Raw genomic sequence first — 20834 nt, forward strand, 5'->3', positions numbered from 1 at the left:
TTCTGCACGAACTCACAGGAGATTCGTGTGAGGTTTGTCCCTGAACAATCATACTCCTCAAGTGCAGGTGAACACATCTCGCGCGCCCCTGCTCAGGTACGCCACAAGTCCAGTTGAGGTGAAACCACGCACATTGTGGGGGCGAGGCGTTGAAGTAAGAGGGGAAGGGGGAGGTGTGGGTAGGTTTACGGCAACACGCGGCCGAGCGTGTTTTGTTTGCATTAGGGACTGAATCTGGCGGATGCGGTGCAAAATATGTTATGCAACATAAAACATTGAAATAACCATATATTCATAAGGTACCGTCGTTTTCCTTGGTTGAAGTTGTACCTTTTGAATGTGTTCGGAGTGTCCTCCGGTGTCGGTACTGATTGTGCTTAGTTGAAAGTACGAACGGGTCCACAGGTCCAATGTTTCATCTTTCCACTTCTTGGAACTGAGGACTTATTTCGTATTCATGTTTGTACGTTAAGCGAATCTTAAATTTTAAGCTTGCCGATGTTCACGGGTTCGTCGACGGAAAATTTTCCTTTCTTCTTTATCTTGCCAGTCTACGCAAGACTGCACGAACCTTACGGTTTTCGTCATTCGATGTGTTCTTGCTGCCCCAGATCCTTGCCGAGTGCTGACGGGGATGGTTAGCAAAATCTCAGAATGCAATAATTTGAGGACACTTTGTCGGATTGTTTGGCGAGATTTAAGATTTTTGTTTTGTTCTGTACTATATCCCCTCATAGAAAGAGGATGTCGTTTCACAAGGAAGAACGCAAGCGACTAAGATACAGCCGTTACGATTGTACACCCAGAACTGTTCTAGCTTTACTCAGTAGCGGTGTGGTAGTAATGGAGGATCAGTTTTTTTATACATCGCAAAGCTAGCCATGCTTGTATTTGCAGAACGTTCTTTCGTTTTACGAAAGAAAAAATCTTAAACGTGTGAAACTCTGTACAAGTCGCCTGAACTGGATGCGTGATGGGAAAGAAAACATTGGAGAACCTGATATGGTGAAGCAGCCGGTTGTTAAAGTTGAATGCAATTCGCATGAAATTTATCCATCGAAAATCCAAAAAACATTTCTTCTTCCTTCTTCAACATAAACATTGCACAGTCGAACGGGTGCGCATAGTGAATTGTGTTGCTTTCCCGCACCGGCACAATCCGGTCGCCGTTTCTAACAACTTGCCGTTCTTTATTTGTGTGTGGCTGGTATTATTGCACGGTAACGGGTGCAGGAGAAATCCGGCAAGGATGATAGGAGCTATGTAGGTAGCTCCAAAAGGCTCATACATGTGACAGGAGGACGCCACATCACGAAGACTCGAAGGTGGAAACGTATCTTATCTCACCGGCAAATGTTATGTGCGCTCTCGTCGCTGTAGTTCGTTGTTCCTTTGGGATGGTGTGTGCATAAACATAAACAAGCGAGACGTTTTGTTCTGTTGCTGAAGGGTCCTATACCTTTGTTCAAAGGAGTTTCAGTACAATGACTCTTCATTTCCGCAGCGAAATGGATTTCTCAATAGGAAAGAGTAACGTTGGATTGAAGGGCTTGTGAAAGTGATGGTATGTAGAAATTTGCACAACTGTTGTTCGAACTTGTGTTACAGAAATATTAGAAACCATCATTATTGTTATGCCATGAGTACAAATTGCATTTTATTTATAATTGGATTATGGTTTTAGATTTTTGTTTCATAAAACTATTCATTTCAGAAAACTACTCTCAAACACTTCTCGTTCTTATTGCAAATAAAATATGCAACGTCTCCGGAATGTAATTAAACTATTCGGTCCTTCAGTGATCTCGGTCCTTATCATGGTGATGATGCCATCTAAATGGCAAAAGAAAACGATTTGACACCATCAGTTTGAAAAGTTTACTCATTTTGGGAAATGAGCATCTCATCCCTGTTTGCCTACTTCTTGCTAATGGTGCTGGCTTTAAATACATTCTCTCATTGACAAACTTTGCAGACTTCCGTGAAAAGCTGTGAGAAGGATACATGAGGGGAAAGAAGCGATTTTGGCACTTTCCCACCGGTTTTGTATTCTGGCCGAAGCTCAGGAACGGAAAGGGTACAGGATGAATTTTGATTTATATGTTGGAATAATTGACGAGATTGATCGATGTGCTAGTCGTGCTTGGCGAAGCCATTACGACGAAACATTGAGGTAAAGGAAACCGGTGTGCGAGTACAACGAACGACGAAATCTTTAGCAAGTTTCCAGCCTATTCTATTGTTTTGATTCGGAGAGAGCGAGAGAGATCGAAGCGTTATGATTTATCTTTACCCTACTCGGGAGTTGGTGACTGAAGGCATGGGGAGTTGCATTTTGTAATTTTAGCGACGAGGGTGCACCCTTCCATGTGACGTACAGGCCCGCGCGTTAAAGATATAAATCACTATCGATTCGGTAGAAGCTCCTGTGTTGTAATAAATCATAATGAAACAGAATCGATTTTTTCGGTCTGATTTAAACCATTAAACTTTGAACTTTAAAAAAAATACTGCACGAATTGTCAAGATCATTTGGTCTATTATCCCAAAATGAATGTCATTTTAGTATTGATGATTTCAGTAAATTTCACAGAACAAACCCGTTTATACGAAATGACAAAAGATAACAGAATTGAAATAATATTCCATAACTGAAAATGTTATATATTTCACACCTTTACTGACGATTTTGCTTTACATTTCAGCATTTCTTAAAGCAAAACGTTCTCATAGCCAATCATATGCAAAACTTACGGCGAATGTAATATTATATGGAAAATAGTGGAATAAATGTTACACATCCAACTCCCATGGTTAGGTAGAGAAGCTTAATCATAAGGCGTATGTATATACCGTCAATCATATAATAAACTTACTTATGGTAGCACGAACATTACATTTAATTCACTTATGATATCAAAATTATCAAAGGCAGTTTCAAAATATCGTCTGAGTCCCTATGGACAACTACTTAGGATAACGATTCCATCTATACCACTGTGGTTTCCATGACATGGACTCCATGTCTAACAATCTATCGCATTGCCAGGAGTAGGAGTTTTAATTTAATTAGGGCGCAAAATCGTTGCTCAATACGGATCTTGATTGTAGCTACCTTAGTTGATAGAATTGGGTTTGGTCAGGGTATTCAGGGAATGTTTGGCACGGGCAGAACTACTTATCGAATGAGTGAAAGGATTGAACCAACTGGTTAGCTCAGTGCGAACTATTTACACGATGTCCTTTGGGTTTAGCAAACACATGTTGCCTGACTTTTCCCCTATGATTCGTTAAGGACCGACGAACAAGCATGGAAAGCAATCTACCACGGTGAAAGACGTTACATTGCCCTTGTGGGTGGAATATCTCGCTCGCAGCGAAACAACTATGGGCCATAGTTGTGCAAAACGTCCTAACGAATGGGGTACGACGCATGGGCTGAACTCTCTAATTCAGTTAATTTTGCTACGGCGATGATGATGGCGACAACGGATGGTTCGTGCTCTTGCCCAAAAAGCTGTTCGGCCTCCCCCAGAGGTCTGCTCTTGTTTGCATTCGTGGCACACATTTACGACCCCAGGCGGCCGGGACAGCGTAACGTGACACAATAAGTCTAGCGGAAGGAAGTTATTAGCTATTGCATGCATTGCTCCCCAGCGGGCCGCTGGGTGAAACTGGTGGACATTTTGTGTTATAATTTCTGATATTATTTTCCTTCCCTCACTTGTGCAGTTTCAGGGCATATCAGGAAGAAATGTATGCTCTGTACCACGGGAGCAAACGTACAGATGGCTCATAACACCAAAGTCAACGAGATTGGGGTGCATTTTCGGTTGGAGAGCAGAGCCTCGTTAAAGGATAGCTCTACCGACGGCTGAAGTCTGTGGTAGACGACGCATCCCTCGTAATCATCATATTTCACAAAGGGAAGTAGTAGTGGTAGCTGAACGAAAAGTAACGAGCTCTCACGCGTCCCCAGGAGCCCTGCAGTGAATCCAAGGACACGGATTCGACTGCGTTCATCTTACAATATTATCTACGCTCCGGTATCTGTTTCCTATGATTGTGGTTGCAGACTGTTAACTAACGACCATGTTGAGCACGGTTTCGAGTGTGCGGCTCGGGGGAAGCACCGCCCGAGGCAGGGCTGAGCTGTCGAGCTGAAGCTCCCCATCGCCAGGACCATTTCTTATCGCCAACGATAAAATAGCTTGAGTGGGAGAACAATTTAGGCTTTGCTGCAAATGGAACATGTGTCTCGAAGCAACTGAAGGCTTTCGTTTCATGTGTGACTTACAGAACGAAGCTCTTTTACGCATGTCAACATTTGCAGTACAGTTTTGCTACCAAGTGACTCTGCGTTAGATGGTGACGGTCTCTTTCGTCGGCACAGGGTGTATTTGCATAAATTTCTAATTTATCAGCAACATGTGCAATGTTCTTTCTGGCCTTAAACGTCGAGGGGACTGATTGCTCCAAAATCGTACCACAGTTGACACCTTTTTCCATCTCGATCTATTTCGTCATACCCGTTAGCCGTTGTTCGTGAATCTTGATGCTATTTATACAATAGCATAAAGACTACCGTTAGTCCGAGACCATTGTCATAATGTTGGTAGAAATAATCATAATAGTTACTGATGGTAACAACTAAGCTTAGACTCTGTAAGTGTTGCAAAGAAAAACTGATCTCGTATTTCTCTTTTGTTTTGGCATAACTCTATTACATTACGTGGGATTCTATGTTTGATGATTAGACAAAATCAATTTATGTTAGTCTTAGTCAAAAAAAAAAACAATACAATCCCATACAAAATCTTAAAATATCGTATATAGAGAATATAACTCAAATGGCCTGAAAGGTATAGTTATAGAAATAGATGTGATAGTACTATGGTAATGGATACAACAGTTTAGCTTTAGATGAGTTAAATATAATCCGACAAAAGGCGGCGTAAGAGCATATAGTTATTTTTGACTTTGTTGTTTTATTTCACTTACAGCATACATATAACTTTGGAGCTAAGTTACACAAACACTACAATTTAGATGTACTGGATTTGCTCCAGCCAAGGGTACTGCTGATCTCAACGACTTCTTTGGCACAGCCCCAACAGAGTGTAACTCCGCATCCACCGTGTCCGTAATTATGAATAATCGGAACGGAACCCTTTTGATCATCTGTGGGTGAAATAGAAAACATAGATTATCATCTAGGAATCCCGCGCAGCACTAGTTTTGCCGTAGTCTGATGTTAAGGAATCACACCCACTCTTCAACAATATGATTAATGGCAAGTAGATGGAAAACAATCATCGTTCATCCCCAGCAAACAAGTACCTTCGCATCAACTCGGAGGTTATCAGTGCAATAGCTTGCAGTTGTTTTTTTAGTCGTGTTTAAAAAATGAAACGGCTACGTTGCAATCTTGCTGTCTAAACATGATAACCTTAGCCAAGCCTCATCGTTTACATGAAACAAGAGTTATTGGTTTGCAAATGCGAATGATGCGTGAAACAGAAATCATGAAAATATTTTTACCTGATCGATAGTGTTCCATTTCCAGGCGCACGCTGTCCCGGCCAGGCCGCAGGCCGACCCATTCATTTGTAACACTTGCATTACGCAGACTGGGCAGCATTCGTTCACAGCCATCGAATATGAATCGGCTGTCGTCTCGTTTGACGTTTCGGTTGAAGTCGTTCATTTGATGCGTTCCACCCAATATCACTGTCTCGCAACTAGGGAGTTGAATGAAAGGAATCCTATTATTTCCCACTGATCGGTGCTTTTCTTACCGGTTGTGATAGGGAAACGAAACTTACTTGGGAATTATGTAATTACCATCATCACTGTCATCCAGAATGACTTCATAAATCCATGGAGCACTAACCCGAGCTACCTGACCTCGGATGGGAAGCACTGCCTTATCGCTCGCCAACTCAAGCGAACCAAGGCCACTACAGTTGACTATCAGATCCACGGGCCGGTTAAGAATGATTTCATCAAAGTTACGTACTTTGGACGCCACGAATTTTCCACCAACCGCAATAAAACGATTAAATAGGTATGGCAACAGGCCGGATGGTTCACATGTGAACGTGGCGAAATGATAACCACCGGTGTACGATCGACCGTGCTCATTACTGAGTCGCTTCAATTCCGGTTCCTGGATCTTTTGGCACCCGAACACTATTTCCTTCCACGCCGGCTCCGGATATCCATTGGGATCGGTCGTAAGCCTCATGCACGGTTGTAAGCAGACACCAATCTTTCCGCCGAGCCCATTCTTCCACAGCTGATGGAAAAACGTGTGCGTTTCACTGGACCATTTTCTACAAAAAATACACATTTAAACATGTTAAACACACTGTGGGTGGGTTTGCTGGTACAGGGTTTGTTGGCAATTATTCTTACACTATTTTATGGTCTGGAGTATTTCCGCAATAGTAAGGACCCCATAAACCAGCCGACCCGTCGCCTGTTGTGTTGGGACTAACATTTTCGGATATCAAAGTCACATTAGCCACATTATAGTAATGTTCAGCCAACTGCACTGCAACACTAAGCCCACTTACACCAGCACCAATGACCACGATTTGCTTCATATTGCCCATACACTTTTGCTGAACTTATTATACTATACTTCCTTATGATGCGATCGTTCACACTGTACTGATTGCACCGGTAAGAGGAAAGAAGTATTTTAAATCCAATCACCATGCCGTTATCAATAGTGTTGTGATTTTTCATAAGCAAGATTCACGACTGTTTACCCCACGCTCCTTCCTGCTTACTTTCTTGCGCTCCATTCTTTTCTCTCATTATGAGGCGATAAGGATTAGCGCTGTATAGAAACGCGTGAGCTAGAGTTATCTGGCAACATTTTGATTATATTTACCATCCGGCAATAGTATTGCTTAAGGCTTCAAGGTCCATAGACAAGGAATTTTCTATAACGAGAAGAACGTGCGACTTTTGTAGATCTTACCAGAAGCATAGATTGTTGGATGAAAGGCTGATAACTGCGTAGGTTTCAACTACCGTGCATCACTCCAATCAAAGGAAAGCATTTACGTACTACGTACGTGTTAGCTGATTATCCTGTGTTACAAATCTTTACACGCTGCAAAATTATTTTAGCCATGTCATTGGTCACAGCAGGGCAGGGAATCCGATCGTTGTGATTATTCTCAGTTAAGTAAGTGTGAAATGCTTCATTTATACACATGTGCGAAATCCTACTGCACTGGACATTCACTGGATTTGAAATAATTGGTGTCTCCTTATAGAAGAGTAATGCAGCTTGCATATGCCCGACGACAGTGCTAGGTCTATTGACGGCTATCCGTCGGTAATGCTTTTGAAAAGTATTGAGAATGATATCCTCCCTGGTTTCGTTGGTTCAAACTGGTTTGCCGTTTTGCAAGAATGCAAATAGAATTGCAGTACCGTTCGGTCAATGTATGGGGAATTCTCATTTCGTCACTGTCATTCGTGGACTCATGAAGTGGGGCCAAGCAGTAGGAGTGGTGTCAAGTGGCCCAAGCGCTTAAATAAGAACATTATCTAATTCTCCATCTGGGAACAATAAAAGAGAATTATCGAAATCGAGTTCATCGCAGTGAATAATTGATTAAATTGTAATGTACCATTTATGTAGTTCCTCTTCGGGTTCACTCCCTTCTACTTCCCAACTGCTTAACGTTCGACTTTCCACTCCACTGCAGCACGATCTTATCTCGTTCGAACAAACTTTCTGTGCCGGTAGTATTCATTGGAAGGATCGCAACCAAGGGTTCGGAAGCACTTCTGTTGGGATGTGTGGTGCCTTGAATAAAACATCCATGGCTGTGACAATCTCTGCGGTGCTTTGTCGTGTCGTCGTCATCGAGGTTTCCCGTAACCCGAGGGGTGATGTTAATGCGAAAGACGTTCAGTGAACATTGGGTCTTAATGAGCTCCCGGATGGTTGCCTCGATGCCATAGATGGCATGGAAGGCCCGATTGAATGTGGCAAAGGGCAAAAGGCACATGGCAGTTGGCAAACTCATTGGAGTTGTTATTAAAGCACAAATTTATGCAAATCAATTTTTGTCGTTATCCGGGTTATCACATGCAAGTTGAGCAGAAGTGTAGAACAGTCAAGTGATATGCTTCAAAATATTGAAATCATTGATTTCTGCATAGCGTGGGAAGGAAACAGTTTAAGAGAGTAAGTTTTTGCTACTCAAAATATTTAATATTGCCCCGCATATTTGGCAACATGTATGCAAATCGTATAACAATAACATATTCAATAATATATTTTGAATCGTTTTATATTTAATCGTAACTTATTCTCTTATTAATAAATACCAACACAAAGAACTGATAGAGAATGAAATGGTATATATGATTAGCAGCCCTGAATAAGGTGATACCATTTATAAAACAAAAATTCAGCATGTTTTCTAATCAGTGAAGGATAACAACATTTTCATCCATTGACGAACAATTTAAAGCAACGTTTTAAATGTCACTGGTATGTTGAATTTATTTACAATGCTAGGTGAATGTCGAATACTATTACAGTGGTATTAGACCCTTAAACTCATAGCCAAACATAGTAATTAGTTGATATGCACAAAACTTGTTCCCTGTGCTCAAAAGAAATCTAATAAGAGCATTTAAAAATTCCTTACGCAACTCTCCTATGTGGCTTGAGACAATCTTCTCGAAACAGTGGAATCTTCGTTCTGGACAACCCGTTGTCGTAATTACAGTGGGACCGAATTCAATTTAAACTTTATCCTGTTTCACATCGTCATGCCTAGCAGAATGGTTAGAGTGTAAAACTCGGAAACTTTCGCCCCTTTGGAGTGATTTACTGTCCTGTCTTCCCAGTGCAGGGTATGCACTGCACTGCAACGGTTTCGCCAAATGGTTTTGTTTTTTTCAATGATGAAAATTGTCTTAAGTTTTTCTAGAATGCTTTGGAAAGCGAGAACTGACTTGCCTATGTAACAAGCGGCTTAACTTCGCCTAATTGCCGTTTTCATTTTACAGCGAGTTGAAAAAACATTTAAAGTTTTTTTTTATCTTTGTTGCCACAACAACAATAGCCATGTTGGTGCGATCGGCGCGTTTCAAACTCTTCAACTGGTCACCAATTGATGAGATAAATGTTAAAGGATTGTGAGTGGTAAGTTAACTATTTATAGCTGAAGTAAAAATGTCTAAAATTATCTTATAATTGACCTATATAAAACAACAATCTTGCCATCTTGCAAGTTTAAGCGAAAGATATAGATTCATTTACAACAACCATTAGCGAGAATTAATGTGTATGTGTTACTTAAAAATAATGCGTTGAAATTGCAAACAACAACATTACTTTATTGAAAGCTTTACGCATATTAGCAAAATAAAAAATGTTTCAATCTATAGGACTGCTAGGGAGCTGTGTTTCTACAACGTTCCGCAAAACGACATGTATGATTAATTTATGAGGCGTGGTAAATTGCGAAAGTCGGCTCCATTCTCGGGTATGATCGGGAGCAGTTTCCGGAACGATTAACCTCCTTTGCAGACACCCACTGTTGGATAAAGTGTCAGTCGCAATTTTACACCTGTCCCGACTGGTGGATGTACCGTCGCAGTGTCACAGTGGTGATGTTACTAAACGAGTCACTTAATGTTTACAGTTCCATGGAAGTATTGTACTGGATTCTACGACTGTTCGGGTATGCTCCGTTCCGGCTACAGTTGGATGCAGACACACCTGACCGGGATGCATTCGGAACCTGGCGGACGAAACTATACACCATATCTTTCGGATTGGCATATACACTAGCTTTTATAAAATTCATGTCCGAGCTAAAACACACCGGGTTCTCTGCATCGATGATCGAGGGCAAAGGCGAACGTATGTATTTTACTTTCAATTTTTTCACCACCATGTATGGAGTTGTGAACGGTTATGCTGTGCGAGACAAAATTGAAAAAATGCTCTACAAGCTGCATGCCGTGGATCAAAAGGTAAACCGGTTGTACAATTTTAATAGTTGTAACCTACGTTCTAAGTCATGTGATTGAATTAAGTTAAGTCATGTGTTTGAATAGATAAGCCAATGGAAACGCAACGTCGATCATCGCCGATTTTATCGAAACGTTTGGGCCGGTGTTTATCTAATCGCAATCGTGTTGTTGATCTACATTTATGGTACTATCATCACTTGTCAACTTCATGAGAGCTCGTGCAACATGCAGATTTTGTTCGTGTTTATTTATTTGCTATTCGTCAACTCCTACGCATTGATGATGTTGCAATGCACCGCGTTTATGGAAATAATTAGGACAAGATACAAGCTAATTAATGGCTGTTTTCGGTACGTATAAAATATTATGTTAATGTCATGCAAATTAAATTACATAAAACGCTAGCAAAATCCAAGAAAATACAAAACGTGTATGATTTTTTTTTTCTTCTATAGTAGCCCGTTCATATTTAAATGGTTTGTTTAGCCCAGCTGAAAGATCTGTTTATCGTAGCTGTTAATGGATTGATTAATCGTCTTCGATACGTTAACAAAGATGGCTTTAGCCATGGTATACAATAAACATTATCATCACCATAGCCATCATCTTTGTAATATTTGGAGTTCCAGTCCAGTGTATCGATCGGTCGGTTTCCGGTTGGCCGAAAACGTGCACTTGTTTAACGTTTAACATTCTGCTCCGCCGTTGCTTCGTTCTACAGTTTCAGTATGGTTTGCATCGTCACGCGTTAAGGTGTGCCATTCCCAACGATGGATAGCTGTTTGCTTGTTCAAAACGTTCACGATACATTTCGTCCCTTCTACTACCTGTTGAAGGTCACTGGATTGGCGCCATTTCGTCTTAACTCGCAGCCGTCCAACGATAGAAAAGAGTTGTATTATGCTTTCGGTTACTCCGCTAGCTTTATCTGTGTATACTCGTACGCAATCTATGGCTACCTCTTTACGACAAATACAGGCCATCTGTACATTTCCAAAATCGTAGCCGTCATGGAAAATGGATATATGTTTTGTGAATTTATGGTGACAAACGTAGCGATCATTTTAGGTTTAGTGCTTCGAAATCGTGTGCTTGAGATTTTTGTACAATTGGCTGAGATTGACGAGCAGTTAAACGTCCTGCGGCTTCCGATCAAACACAACAGACAACATCGCCTACTGACAGTGCTCTGTAGTATTGTTTTGGGATCGTTTCTATTCCTCCTTCTGGTGACGATTTCAACTGTGACGTCACGCCTTGAATCGTTCGACACGCCTGCTCTCGACGTGGCGGCGTTGGCGATATCGAGTTTCTGCTTCCTTCTGCAAATAGTACAATTTACTGTGATGGTGCTACTCGTGCTGTCGCGATACCAGACGATTAATGAATTATTTAGGTGAGTTACAACGAATTGGTGATCTAAATGTGTAGTCTGTTCGATGTCGTTATTCGGTGAGGACGCCCTGGTGGCGTACGAGACATTCAGTGTGCTGTTGAAGTATCTCGGTGTTAACCCTCCCATATCATGCGATCGCAAACGGACACGTCTACCCTATCGATGCGTCAACATTTTGTCATTCGTACTTTCGACTCTGTTCTACGGGTATCTACTGTTTAGCATCTCATTGGATTCTGGTGTATTAAAGGCCGGCATAAAGTCGCTTATTGTTACCCGCATGCACGATCTGTACTTTGTGCTACGCTACATCACCGTTATCGTGGTGCAAGTGCACGTTCTGAACAATGGAGGCGAAATAAATCGATTGCTTCGGGCGCTGAACAGCATCTCAAACGCAGTGACACTACTTGCCAATCGCAAAGGTGTATCCAGCAAACTACGATTCTTCGGAACGGTCCGGTTTGCGAAAGGGTTACGCGTATTTTCCCTGTCGTATCCATTTGTTTGTCTCGCCATAACGTTCACGATACTCAAATGGTTAAATTGGAACCAGCTTATTGGCCATGTGTTTCAGTTTGTGCGCTTACTGTACTTCACAACATACGTTCATCTCTGGCTACAAGCGACTTTGGCGGCGATGTTGGTCCTGTCGCGATATGAAGCTCTGAAGGACCTGTTTGGGTAAGAAATACCATACACAGTATGAACGTTTCTGCGTATCACAACAGGAAAAATCGTAAGGGAAAAATGCGCAGCATAATAATTAATTGCCTTTTGCCGTAAGCTGCAGCATAACCTGTGAGTGAAAGCAGGCTGTTAATTCTCATCCACGAATACCTCTTGTTCTTGTTTTTTATTCTTGCGCATCGTTTTCTGCGCATGGTAAAATCATTGTTTATCATTCTATAGTGCTATTGTTTATTTTGGATCAAGTGATCTAATGGCAATGTGGATGTTTCGGTGGTAAAGGCAAAGGCATTTCGGTTCAGTTTGATTGAAGGTGGATAACACGCAGTGTGTACCACGAGGCGATGATCCATAATTTAGCTAGCAAGCAAATGTAGCAATATGCGTTGGTTTTCGGTGAACAGTGTATACGAAACGGTGCAACCGTTTATGTTCCTGCTTGGGTGTGTAGGATTGGCACCTTTCGGGTACAGGTTAGGAATGAAACCGGTGAATCGTTACCTGGAGTTCTGCTATGTGCTAGTGTATGGTGGAATGTATACCTACGCCCTGTACTCGTTCCTGTTCGTAGCTAATGTGACCGATTTTCACCTATCGCTGATCATTGGTACCATAGAGTGCATCAATCTTAGCTGTCAGTATCTAACGATGGTATTTGCCATTGTGTTTGCGTGGATTGTAAAACACCGAATATCTTTTATTTTACAAACCCTGCATGAATGTGATGTACAGTTGAGCAAATTTAGTTCACCGATCGACCATCGAAGACTCCATCTGAAAGTGTCAATGCTGGCGGTTGGTATAGTGACATCGTACATGTTACTACTCGCTATACACCTGCCATTGATTTTGGAGCTTGTACCTCACATCGAACCATCGCTGAAGGAAATTCTCCCTTCTGCCATGTTCGGGTTGTGTTTTTTGTTACAAATTTGTCAATTTCTCTTATTTTTGCTGGTACTGCACGATCGATATTGCGCCATCAATCAAGCATTCAGGTAGGTGAAATTTGATCAACCGTTCCAATTAATTAATTACCGCTTAAGCCGGACATTGTCAATAAAGGTTTTGTTTACAGTGAAAAAACATTTCGGGGAAAGCTGCTGTTGGGGTTGAAGATTCTATTGAGAGTTTGCATAGCGCCGTCAGTGAAATGTTGACTTCTAACGAGGACGCACTAAAGGCCTTCGAGTGCTTTACTTTGGTGGTAAAGTGTCTTGGATTGTATCCACCGGTGACATGTAGTAGGAAACGAACATTACTGGGCTACAAGTTGTGTAATTTGTTGGCCATAGCGTTCTCGGCCACTTTCTACGGATTTCTGCTACTGTTTCATTCTCTCGATTTGGAAACGATCAAGCTCGGTTCGGGATCACTCATAACGTCACGAATGCACGATGTTTACTTCGTGTCGCGCTACTTGACGGTGCTGGCCGTTCTATTGCATTCTTACATCAACCAGAATAGTGTGGATCAATTGTTCGGCTCTCTTAACGAAGTGTCAAGTGCATTAGTAACTCTCAACACAAATCATGCTTCCGAGGGCTCGATTGGTTACTTTGGAACGCAAAGGTTTGCACGGCATCTGCGCTGGCTCATGCTGGTGTATCCACTCATGTTTGTGTCAATGACGGGCTTCGTAGAACGCTGGTTACCGCGTTTTGGAGTACAGGTGCATGCGTTCAATCTAGTCCGGTTTCTGTACTTTTACTCGTACGTTCATCTCTGGGCTCAGGCGATTTTGACACTGTTTTTGGTACTATCACGATATATTGCCCTAAACAATTTGTTCAGGTAAGATATAGAGCTATAAATTGCTCCCAACCTTCATTCGCGACTTCGCTTTCACCCTACTTCATTTTCACGGCAACCGAGAACTAAGAAGAATTGTAGCCACCCCTTACCATTGGGCAAACAAAATAAATTGACTCGTTTGAGGAACAGAACGAGCAATCCATCCTGAGAAAGGAGTGGCGCTGTTTGGTAAAAGTAAATAGGGAATACTAATATAACTGATACAATTAATTGATACACATGCTACGAGACAGGTAACATAATCAACCACACCTTAGTTTGTTCCGGCCATGGTTGATGGTGTCGTTCGTTCCCAAATCTCTCGGTCCTGCATGCATGTCAGTGAACGTTGTGTGAGCCCACCGAACGGAACAGTATCGCTTTTCAAGACTGTGCTACAAAATGGTGTATAAAGTGCTGCAAAAATTCAATACCTCTAGCTCCATTGAAGCTTTCCAGCCGTTTCTGCTGTTGCTGAAGTGTCTGGGGTTGACGCCATTCTTTTCGAATGCCTCCAACAGGCGTTTGCTTTCGGTGCTCAACGTCATCATTCTGCTGCTCATAGGCACGCTTTACATTAACGGGCCCTGTCGGCAAATTCGTAAGGACATGCTCCGCTTCCAGTCGTCTCCGCTGGCTGTGAACAGTCGCATCTTCACGTACCTGATGGGGACGCTAGTGTATCATCTGACCATGCTTATAAACTTTCTCCATCGTCATCGGCTGCGGGAGCTGTTCCAGGCGTTCGTCAACATTGATCGCGAGCTGCAACAGGTCGGAGTGAGGATCAACTACCGGATGCATCGTTTTCTTATCACTGCCGGCATGGTGTGCTTTCTGAGCGGCATCTTCGTAACGTCCGCACTGGTCTATGCGTACAAAATTACCGTCCTGAATAATCAGCCCAACTTCGACGGTCGATGGTATTACAACATGTTCTCCTTCGTCTACTACAATGCCGCCTTTCCCACCATCACGAGCTATTTCGCCATCGTGCTTTGGTTCCTGCTGGTGCGCTTTCAACGATTGGCCATGGCAATTAGGTTGGCAAGTTCAACTACCACCCTTCCTCTCATCATCAAACCGAAAATCCATTACAGATGCATTGAACAGCGCGCGTGTCGGTAAGAAAAGCATTCCGCAACGTGACTGAATCGTTCTCGCTGTTTGGTTTCTCTTTACAGAATGTACTTTCCAACGAGTCCGTCGGCCGTGGGAAATCCGAGCGAGTTTGCAATATGCAGCGAAAAGGAACAGATTAATGTGCTGAAGCAAATCAAGATCCTTCACGACAAACTGAACGACGTGGTCGAGCTCGTTAATTATTGCTTTTCAGTGCAGGTAAGACTGCCCTCTTGGCAATTTTGTCCCATTTCTTTGGCGACCCGAACGAGGTCTTCCCTGCTGAGTGCCTAGATGAAGAAAATCCGTAACAAAGCATAAGGACACGTTTCGGCAGGTCTGAAAGAATGCTTACCGAAGCGTAGCGTGTCCGAACGCTTGAGCACAACAGTACATGAACACACCGACGACACAACAGTGTAGGTCACGAATTTGCTAACTTTTGCCACTTTAACTATGTTGTTTCTTTATTTTCATCTGTGTACGTCGTGCGTCTGCTGCTTCCTTCGATGTCGTCGTGTGCATTGTTATTCATCAGATCACATTTTGCGTTGGATTGTGCTTCGTCATCGGAGTCGTCTGTTCGTTCGGACTGTTCCGGGCGTTCATCTATCGTAACGAGCTGTTCTACATGGGAGTGCTGAACTTCATCTGGTACATGTACTATCTTTTCTTTGTCCTGTTTTTCATTGCCGTCGGTAGCAAAATAACACGCGAGGTAAGACATCTCCAATGCCCAAGACTTTCGTTACTATAGCAACTTGCGAAGGTTTTTGTTTCGTTTCTCAAGCGGTGAAGGCACAAAGGTGATTAATTTGTCTTAAGCAGAGCGTTGAGTGTGGAATTTGACTCGGAGGAACATGAGCTAGTTCCAATGATTCCTAATTTATCCGAATTAATAACTAATTGCCAGTACACCATGTTTGTTTAGTTTTTGCTGTTTTTGTACAAGACTTTTTTTGTTGTTCTTACATAAATGCACTCCTTTTTCAGGGCAAACGGATCGGTATCCTAGTACATAAAGCCATCAACTGTTCGTCCTCCTCGGCAGTGATAAATGAGGTATAATGTTGTGAGGGTGCAAACACGATGGTGCCAGTATGCAATGTACCGTGTGCGTGGATAATATTAATTCTTTATCTTTCTCGTCAGTTGAACCTATTTTCACAGCAGCTGCTACATCGAAGCCCGGTCATAACGTGCGGGCTGTTTGTTTACGATTGGACACTCTGGTACACGGTACGTAAGCGTGTTTGCCCTTCATAATGGACTCCCGTTAGTCTTAATCTACAGACCTAAACTAAAGTAAGCGCTATTTTTGCAGATGATTGGCGCCACAGCAACGTACCTCATCATCTTAATTCAATTCGATGTCTCGTTTCCGAACTTGGTCAATGTCAACGCCACGGCAGTGTACCGAGGCAGCACCTAAGGCTGGCCGTATCGACACCAACGCTAAAAGACGAGCAACTTGATCATCATCGCTGAATCTAGTGGGTAGCAAACTTTTCTAGGACAAGTGATTCTGGTCGTAGAAGGAAACATTCTTGCTAAAGCTCTTCGACGAAGCGTTCATAGAATCTCTGATTTAACGTGCATGTGCGTGTATGTGTGTGTGTGTTTACTTTGATGCTGAAATGAAACAAAAAATAAAACAGGGCTAATCTGAAGAGCCAGTTTGGTGAACTTGGTGTAGTTTATTGTGTGGCACTTTTCTTTCCTCACAACCGCCTCCCTTTAGTCTACAATCTAGACACGCAACCACCAGCCATTAGGCGTCTCCATCGTTGTTTTCTTCTGCGTTGCACCTACTCACAATTGCCGGCAAGCATAAAACGGTCATTGTTTGTGCTCTCAGTAACGTGTTTGAGTGCTACTTGTTAGCAAAACCACTTCATGTCCCAAGTTCTAGCACAGGAGCATGGTAGGTGCAGGCGGTTGATGGCGCCATGGTAGTAATTTGAATTAACCATCAACAACAGCTAGGTTTCAAAGTCAATTGCTGCTTCTTTTGGCAAATATTTACGCACTGTCAAGCTTGAAAATTTGGCACTGAAACCATTAAGCACTACTCGAAGCACACAAAAGCAACATAGTGACATCATGGTGACGAAAAACGTGTCCTATTGGAACTGTTGGAAGGGTTTATCGTAGCATCCTATTAAAGTATCTAACTTTCAGTTGGTACAAGAATCTTTAACACTTTAAGCGCCGCGTCATATGAAATCGCACGACGGCTTTGTTCACCGCTCAGCTCTGTATCTGACGCTCACCAATTCTCTTGATAACGAATGAGGGAAAGAGAGAACGAGAACGACATGTGCTACGCCGCTTATCGAAATGAAACAAAAGAGTGATAATAGTCGCACGAACAATTGTCGCTCTCATCGCTCTCTTGTCATGCGCTACGTGCTCACTCGCAAACTGTGACGTCAGGCCGGCGGTCAAAGTGTTAAGAAGTAGACATCGATATTAATGTTCTATCGTCACAAACCCACACAGACACACACTGTTTTGTTGAAAATTTCTGCTAAACTAGTGTACTCAAACTTCTTCAATTATAGGAGAATACGAAAATCGACTGATTCTGACCGACTGTCCTGTACTTCGGTGAAAAATTAAATTAAAACATATCGATTTCAGTACTGTAAACGATTTGAGGACTCCTTGATGGTTAAACAATACAAGCTTCCAAGATACAAGTAGGATGACTGAGGAAAATGTATTTCAATTACACCAGCATGCTTTATGACGGAATAGTTTTTGTTCTGTCCTTTACTGTCCTACTGCCCTGAAGATATTCGATAAAATTTGGTCATTTCTCTCATTTTTTTATGTTATGATAAAGCTTATGATATTCTATTTATTCTAACCGATTCATTCGGGAGTCGGTTGAACAGAAAAGACCATTTGTGGTAAATGATGAGGACAGTAATGGTCGAGGTTGGGAATTGAATTGAAGACTGGGTTGTTCTTGCTCCCTCTGCTGGTTTGTGGTCCGGATCGTCCTTATCTGAGATCGTACCCGATTTCACGCTGCACCGTCAGCTAACCATGCACAACATGGGGGTTGATAGCAGAAGAGTCATGATTTAAGGAAAAATAAAAATTGGTGGTTCAGAAAATTGCATATCATCTATATTGGAAACCGATTTCGAGCATGGCGAGGTTTAAAGAAGAAGTACCAGTGGATAGATATTGTTCGCCACTGGCTATGAATAAATCGATTTTTTGTCCTTCATCTCTATTAAGTCATTGTTTTTTGGTTTATGGATTTAGAGCCGAAAAGAGAATATGTGATGAAAATCGATTGGTATAGGAAAAATAAGCCTTACAATACCACACCCTTACGTTTTGTTCGCATGAAATAAGGAAAATGCCGAGGGGAGACTTTGCATTTTGCCATCCTAAATCGGCACAATTGACTTCATTGGCCTGGGAACTGAGGTACTCAGGGACTGAAATACATCCCAATCGCACCCTTCGCACAGAACGATTGTGGTAAATTATTCGAAATGGTGGCATCGCCCGTCGGTCGGTTCGATGAATGGGTAGAGCCATTTGTATGAGTTTAGTCGAGCGAAAGTGAAAAAATCAAGGGTATAAAAAGAACGCCGAGGCAACCAAGCCAACAAAAAGAAGGGAGAAAAAAATGCTAAAATACGCAGCAATAGAAATGGTTTTTGATGAAACTTTTCAGTTGACTGCGCTGTGATGAATTTCCAACCAATTGACCGCTCCGCTTGGAATCATTTAGTATTGACGGTATTTTCGCTCCAAGGCACGCGTTCGAGAGGTGCATCCTGGTGGATGTGCATTTAGCGAACTCAACGAACCGACAGGACGAACGAAGGGTAAAAATTATTGTTACGCAGAGCGGTGTGACGGTGTGACATGGAGGCAGCGCAAGCGAAATGTGGCCAGCCACGATGGTCACATACTTTTTGCGAACAATATCATTGTAAAATGTAATTATGCAGCATATCAACCGAACAAAAAATCTATATCCAACATGCATATGCAGTCAGTTTGCGAAACGTTTTTCATCGCTTGCTTCGCATTCAACGAGCAGACCGGTTTGAGTTACCATTTCAATCACGTTACCATAACAGCTAATCTATGACGTTCCCGTCTCTCATCCGGTCCCCAATGCCATCCAGCGCGTTGACGTTTAGTAGCGCAAATAATGCGCGGGTCGAGTGCAAATCACGTCCCAGCAGGGAAATCAAACATTTCTCCACAAAGCCTCTCACTTACAGCTGTTGCAAATGTTTACGGAACATTGGCAGAGGGTGGCGTACGGGCAGCGGTAAATGGGCGTTTTGGAAAATTGTTTTCCACTCCAAGTTTGGGACTGCCGGTCTCGAAGCTACAAACAATCGTGCGACCTACCTACCCTCTGCCGGCGCTGGTGAAGGGGAAAGTTTTCCAATTTGTCTTCCCAAGTTGTCACACTCTTTTTCCGCCCGCTTACCCAGCGTTGTGGCGGTTTTCTTTCCAGCGAACCCGTCGGCACTATTGAGCATTGACCAGTTTGTGGTACGTGCTGTAAAATCATATTTTCTATATGTCCCTCCCCATGGATTCGGCTAACACACGCAGTCGCACACATTCATATACACTGTCCAATCGTTCAAAACAAATAGCAAATGAAATAACAAATCGTTTAACATCCGAACCCAAATCCGCTCCGTCCTCGCTTTGCTCTCCTGTCGGGGTTTAGCCGAGCAGGCATTTTTGTAGCTTCTTGGAAGCTTGAAGTTTATGTAGGAACACGTGTGTACAAGCCATTGCGCTGCGGGTCGGTGCGTATCAGGCGCGTATGTATTTGTTTTGGATTGTTGGATTGTTGTGTAAGGTTTTCGCTTTGAGCTATGGTTGTTTTTATTTTCTACCATGCGTCTCCGTGGGATAGAGGGGTTCTTTTGCCAGTCGGTAACAGACCGTAAGTGCCCAAAAGGACAATTCAAGCCCCCGGTATATGGGAGCTTTTATTCTCTTAAATATCAACTCACTCCCACGGTTCGCTCGCACGCCCACGTCGCTAACGAGCCACACAAACACTGAAAGCCCGGTACCGAAGGCACAGGGCAAAATGGCGGGTTTTATTTGCTAATTTATCGCCATGCTGGGAGGAAAATCCCCGGAAGACGGTGCTTTCGAGCGACCAAGTTGTATCGGGCTTAAAGTGGTCACATTGGTCGATTTGAAAATGGCTTTGCGCACGCCATCCAGGCCAGGCCCAAGATTGAAGGGCGGGGAAAAAGGGACCTAGCTATAGTGTTTCTCTTAAACGCTTATAAGAACGGTTGCCTTTCCTTCTTGTGGTTCTGTTATGCTGCATTTTGGTGTAGTTAACCTTGTTTCATTCTTTCTGAGGTGTTTCTTTCGAAAGGGAAGTTTTGCTTCGCCCCCGTCTCTCCAGCGACAAACCTTTCTAGCGGTGCGATCCGAATCCTTTCCGATCCGGATCCGGATGGTTAGTATAAGACGCTTTTCTTTCCCACACATACAAACATTCACCCATACAACATTCACTTGTGTACATTGCCGTTCGTTGAACATTTCAGTTTTCCCAGCCCTAATGTTTGTTGGCAAAACAGTTTACAAATCGGAAAACAGTGTTCCGGTACAAAACGTAAACTTCATTTGCCTGTAAAACGGGTTCCGCGCGGCCCGCGTACTGCGAAAAGCAGGATTTTTTCATTCGTCCCACCCAGCCAGCACATCAGAAAACATTGCACAGCAATGGTTTGTTGCAGGCAACCGCCATGTACCGCAAAAGTGGTGCTTCGAATGAATTCAATTATAC

The 20834-nt window shown here is 42.7% G+C and overlaps 3 protein-coding genes across 3 annotated transcripts; 2 read left to right on the forward strand and 1 right to left on the reverse strand.

The window, feature by feature from the left end:
• Positions 1–4968: 4968 nt before the first annotated feature.
• On the reverse strand, positions 4969–6700 carry LOC120950806 (D-amino-acid oxidase). The gene is made up of 4 exons (XM_040369134.2): positions 6418–6700; positions 5826–6335; positions 5542–5741; positions 4969–5181 (listed from the first exon to the last, which is right to left on the reverse strand). Exons 1-4 carry the CDS (start codon positions 6615–6617, stop codon positions 5039–5041), a joined length of 1053 nt encoding a protein of 350 aa, XP_040225068.1. The 5' UTR covers positions 6618–6700; the 3' UTR covers positions 4969–5038.
• Positions 6701–12389: 5689 nt separating this feature from the next.
• On the forward strand, positions 12390–17199 carry LOC120950803 (uncharacterized). The gene is made up of 6 exons (XM_040369130.2): positions 12390–13104; positions 15085–15241; positions 15561–15740; positions 16016–16084; positions 16175–16261; positions 16347–17199. The coding sequence occupies exons 1-6, from the start codon at positions 12488–12490 to the stop codon at positions 16452–16454; spliced, it is 1218 nt and encodes a 405-aa protein (XP_040225064.2). The 5' UTR covers positions 12390–12487; the 3' UTR covers positions 16455–17199.
• Positions 13128–13912, forward strand: LOC120950808 (uncharacterized). Its single transcript, XM_040369136.2, has one exon. The coding sequence runs from the start codon at positions 13260–13262 to the stop codon at positions 13902–13904; it is 645 nt and encodes a 214-aa protein (XP_040225070.1). The 5' UTR covers positions 13128–13259; the 3' UTR covers positions 13905–13912.
• Positions 17200–20834: the final 3635 nt, after the last annotated feature.

This window comes from Anopheles coluzzii, chromosome 2 (assembly GCF_943734685.1).
Source record: "Anopheles coluzzii chromosome 2, AcolN3, whole genome shotgun sequence".
Classification (NCBI taxonomy): domain Eukaryota; kingdom Metazoa; phylum Arthropoda; class Insecta; order Diptera; family Culicidae; genus Anopheles; species Anopheles coluzzii.

Coding starts and splice junctions, on each gene's coding strand:
- LOC120950806 (XM_040369134.2), bottom strand. CDS start 6,617: ATGGGCAATATGAAGCAAATCGTGGTCATTGGTGCTGGTGTAAGTGGG. Junction 6,336..6,417: donor ACTCCAGACCATAAAATAGT/GTAAGAATAATT, acceptor TATTTTTTGTAG/AAAATGGTCCAGTGAAACGC. Junction 5,182..5,541: donor AATGGAACACTATCGATCAG/GTAAAAATATTT, acceptor TTTCACCCACAG/ATGATCAAAAGGGTTCCGTT.
- LOC120950803 (XM_040369130.2), top strand. CDS start 12,488: ATGCGTTGGTTTTCGGTGAACAGTGTATACGAAACGGTGCAACCGTTT. Junction 15,242..15,560: donor ATTATTGCTTTTCAGTGCAG/GTAAGACTGCCC, acceptor GTTATTCATCAG/ATCACATTTTGCGTTGGATT. Junction 16,262..16,346: donor ATTGGACACTCTGGTACACG/GTACGTAAGCGT, acceptor CTATTTTTGCAG/ATGATTGGCGCCACAGCAAC.
- LOC120950808 (XM_040369136.2), top strand. CDS start 13,260: ATGTTGACTTCTAACGAGGACGCACTAAAGGCCTTCGAGTGCTTTACT.